At 48.1% G+C, this 4,537-nt stretch overlaps 1 protein-coding gene across 1 annotated transcript; it reads left to right on the forward strand.

Moving 5' to 3' along the window:
* Positions 1-632: 632 nt before the first annotated feature.
* Positions 633-3,028, forward strand: LOC137225788 (gamma-crystallin F). The gene is made up of 3 exons (XM_067739853.1): positions 633-641; positions 722-964; positions 2,756-3,028. Exons 1-3 carry the CDS (start codon positions 633-635, stop codon positions 3,026-3,028), a joined length of 525 nt encoding a protein of 174 aa, XP_067595954.1.
* Positions 3,029-4,537: the final 1,509 nt, after the last annotated feature.

The following is a 4,537-nucleotide window of genomic DNA, read 5'->3' on the forward strand; positions in this document are numbered from 1 at the left end:
CAGAGCCGAGCCAGGTGCTTAAAGAGGGTTTCCTCGGAGTCCAACCCCCATCACCTTTCCTCCGGTGTGTTGTCTGCTGCACCCGCTCATCAGCGGGGAGGCTGGTAGGAGGTTCTCTTAGAGAAGAATCCCATCCTCCTTCAAACATCCTGCGGAGAAGGCAGGTGCATCCCACGTCCCACATCCTCACACCAAGGAAACGCTCTCTCATCTAAACGCCTCCCGCTGGAGCCCATCGTGACCTCTGACCCGGTCACTACCCGGTGTTGTTCCTCAAAAAGAGATCATTTCGAAATTCAAAAAGGTTAAAAAATGTTTCATTACAAGCATTAACCCCGTTAGGCACTTTTGCTCGCTTCCAATCTCCTGAATAGGCTTCATTTAAAGGCCCCAGAGGCACCAAGTGACAGTTTTACGCGGGTCATCAGTTCGAAAGCTCTGGAGAGTCTAAGAGAAAACATACAATAAGTCCCCCGCCCACCCCCGCCGTCATTATATAGAAGAGAGAGAGGAAATCCTCCTCACGCGGGGGCCCCTTTTGTGTCGTTCCTGCCAACGCAGCAGCCCTCCTGCTATATAGACCCGCGCGCCCGCCCCACCGCACTGAACTCGCATCCCCGCATCCAGCAGCCATGGGGAAGGTGAGCCCCGCGCCGGCGGGAGGGGCCCGCAGCCGGGCTGGAGCCCAGGCCTCTGAGCCCTGTCCTTCCCTTCCCTGCAGATCACCTTCTACGAGGACCGGGGCTTCCAGGGCCGCCACTACGAGTGCAGCAGCGACCACGCCAACCTGCAGCCCTGCTTCGGCCGCTGCAACTCCATCCGGGTGGACAGCGGCTGCTGGATGCTCTACGAGCAGCCCGACTACCAGGGCCACCAGTACTTCCTGCGGCGCGGCGACTACCCTGACTACCAGCAGTGGATGGGCCTCAACGACTCCGTCCGCTCCTGCCGCCTCATCCCCCACGTGAGTCCGGTTCCCCTCGGCCTGCCGTGCCCTCGGGTCACACCAGTGCTCCAGACACAGTGGTCAGGCTGCAGGACGGTGGCCTTCTTTTGCTGGCTCTAACCGGGTTCTCTTTCCCTTTATTAATGTCTTTAAGGTTTCTTTCCACCGAAAAATTGAGTGATGCAATGCTCTTAATTGAAATTGTATTCTCCTTTGCTAAAATTAAGCTCACCTCTACTGGACAAAAGTGGTGCACGGCATTAGTTTAGAGCGTCTGTGCCACCGCTGAGGAATAAGCAATAGGTGAACTCCTCACACCCAGGTGCCCTTAGGCTAGTTACTGGGCTACTTCTCTACTTCCTCATCTGTAAAGCGGGGTTAATAAGGGCAGTTGGTTCATCAAGCTGTGATGAGGTCAAAAGGAGATTGCCCAGCACCTGGCAAACTAACCCCTCCTCCAAATATTAACCATTATGAATATCAAGGGTCCCTCAAGTTCTGTTTTTTGATTAGGCAAAACAAATAACCAACAATGTGATTCTAGTAGCACCTGCAAAGCCCACTGCTACCCAAGTAAAGCCTGAGCAGCCTGGAATTCTACAGTTAGGGAGGCTTTTATTTGCCTATGACAGAGTCCTATGGAAAATGTACCACTCTGGGGAAATTTGAAATCCCCTCAGAGGGTTGAAAGCCTTGATAGGACCCAGACTGGCATTAGGAGCCTGGAAATCTGGACTTTTACTTTCCAGCCCTGACCCTTTGATTACAGCCTGAAAGCTCTAGTCATTAGTTTCACTTAAAAGAAGAAAAGACTAAGAATGGTTGCTCCACGTGTGTCAGGCTGTTGTGAAGATCAAATTAGACAATGCACACGTGAGTCTTTTGCAAACCATGGAAGATACCTTATTAGCAGTTTTTTATACCTCAGAATGAACTGCTTATGAGAACATTTCCTAACGAGGATTTAATGGTGGAAGAAGGAAGAAGGAATTGAGTGGGTACCTGCTGGGAAGGAACAAGCAGATAAAAGAACAAGTGCTCAGGAAGAGACAGACAGGATTTGCCCAGGACTGACAGCCTGCCCTTACATTTTTCTAAAGGTTTTATAATCTATTGATCTAGACAGGCCTCCTTCATGATCTTGAGCTTCTATTTTTATTAATTACCTAAAAGTGTTTTGCCAGACCATATACTAGAGGTGAGAACTGAAACCTAATCGTTACGATGGCTCTTGCTTCTCGGGATTTTAGAATAGCAGGACTCAAAGCAGAAAGGAAGGGATTAAGGAGTTGCCTGGGCTGGACTGCCACCTCCTGTGCTTCACTTTGGGGAAAGCAATTCGACTTCCTCTCTTCCCAGCCTCTTCTAATGCTATCGAGATTGAAAATAATGCCTTTTGCCAGGGATATATTTGTCTTTTTATTTTAATATCTAATTATTTTTATATCCACCAAGGGGAGTTCCAGACCACCGTTTAAGTCTATAAAGGAGAGAGCAAAAATTATATATAAAAATTGTCACTTAAGAATGGTACTAAGTAGGTACTAAATATGATTCGTGTAGGTTGTGGCCCTAGAAAACTATGGAGCACCATGAATATCTTGATCTGTGTGAATGGCCCCCTCTTCAGTTTTGCAGTGTGCAATCTACCCAACTATACCCAGTGGCCCTGGTGTTGGTTGTCTTTTTAATTTGTCATCTTTGATATAGAAAAGATTAAAAAAATGCCCATTCCCCCAGCGGTGTGAGTGATTGGTTGCTAAAGGCTAGGTTTTCTGACCCTTCGCATCTGCTGATTGCTGAACCCAGACCAGCTCCCACCGGCTGAGGGTGTACGAGCGAGAGGACTACCGAGGCCAGATGGCGGAGCTCACGGAAGACTGCTCCTCGCTGCGCGACCGCTTCCACTTCAATGAGATCCGCTCCCTTCACGTGCTGGAGGGCTGGTGGGTCCTCTATGAGATGCCCAACTACCGCGGGCGGCAGTACCTGGTGAGGCCGGGGGACTACAGGCACTACCACGACTGGGGGGCCCTGGATGCCAGAGTGGGCTCCCTGAGGAGGGCCGTGGATTTCTACTGAAATACTTTTACTCTACTGTTTTCTCCATCTGGAAGCTAATAAAATATTTCCTGTGTGTCTCCTGCAGTTACGTAGCTTTCTTTTCCTTTCAGATTCCTTGGAAAGAAAGGCTCAGCAAAAATAAAGCTGGGGATAACGTGGATTTTCTTACATGTATCAGCGGAAAGGGTAGTGTGGGGAAGCAGTTAAGAGGACAGGCTCTGGAGCCAGAATGCCTGGGTCCACATCCACTTACTAGCTATAGGCAATGGAGCAAGTTAGCACTTTTAACATTTTTGTGTCTCAGTTTTCTAATTTGTAAAAAAAGGGGGTAATAATACTTTTCTCTTCATAGAAGTTAAATGTGGCTTAATTAAGTTAAGAGCCATAATTCTCTTACAAGGATGCCAGGCACAAAGCAACTGATATATAATAAGAACTTACAACGTAAGTGTTCCTTAGTTATTACTGAGTATCTGGACCTTGTACATCAGTGTTTTCAAAGTATCAGTAATGGGTTGAGGATCACCTGCGACACCAGTTAAAAGACAGAATCCTAAACCCCACCCCACAGGTGATTCATATGCAAATGAAATTTAAGAACTGCAGTTCTAAATCTAGTTTCCTGTACTACAGAATTACATCTGAAAAGATTGAACACCTCCATTTTTAGACACTGGGCTCTGTACCAGGAAACAACAATGAGCAGAAGTGGGTCCTTGTCCCCAAGAGCTTACAGTCTAGTGAGGGAGCAGAATATCCAACAGAATTTTTAAAATAATCATCCCAGCAGCATGGTTGTTGCATGTATGTCTACACGACTGTGGGAGCATTGAGGAAGAAGCCCAAGATACTTGTCAGAGTATCTGAGACGCTCCTACTGCAACTTCATCCATCCCTAGGAAGGACTTTGAATTCCCACCACCACACCGAGAACTATCAAAGACCCGGCTCCAAAATCCTTCTGGTAAAATTTCTAACAGAATGCTAGGAGAAAGAGATTGAAACAGATGATCATACCGACGTGACAAGCAATATAACAAAGGGATTAGAACTCTAAAATATGACTGCACTTAGACTGCATTAGTTTGAATCTCAACTGTATCTTGTACGAGCCAGGCAAGAGTCTCAGATCGGGTTCCCCCAGACACAGATCATGAACCAAGAATTCAGGAAAAGTGACTTATGGGGAAGTGCTCCCACAAGGAAAGGTGAGGGAGTTGAAGAAGCAAGATGGGGAAGAAAATGCCAACTTAGCCGGATCCCTTGGAGAGCCTCAAAGCACGGACCATACCTCCGAGTTTCTCCCGCCTGGAGGCAAAGGATCTGGGGGCTGGTTATCTGACAACAGTCCCCTTTGCCATTGATCACAGGGCAAGGGAGACACAAAACTCCCAGAGCCTTTGGACTCTCCTCACTGGCTGGTGAGGGGCAATCGTCAGAAGGTTGCAGGGCAAGCGTTAGCAGCAAAGCCTGCCGAAGCTGGGCACTCAGAGCTGGAAAGAAGGCCTGAAAGGATCTGGGCAGAGT

Source organism: Pseudorca crassidens, chromosome 6 (genome assembly GCF_039906515.1).
Source record: "Pseudorca crassidens isolate mPseCra1 chromosome 6, mPseCra1.hap1, whole genome shotgun sequence".
In the NCBI taxonomy this organism is placed as follows: domain Eukaryota; kingdom Metazoa; phylum Chordata; class Mammalia; order Artiodactyla; family Delphinidae; genus Pseudorca; species Pseudorca crassidens.

Bases quoted from the DNA above. Each gene is read 5' to 3' on its own strand.
- LOC137225788 (XM_067739853.1), top strand. The intron at 965-2,755 runs GTGAGTCCGGTT...TGCTGAACCCAG, and splicing joins CCTGCCGCCTCATCCCCCAC to ACCAGCTCCCACCGGCTGAG.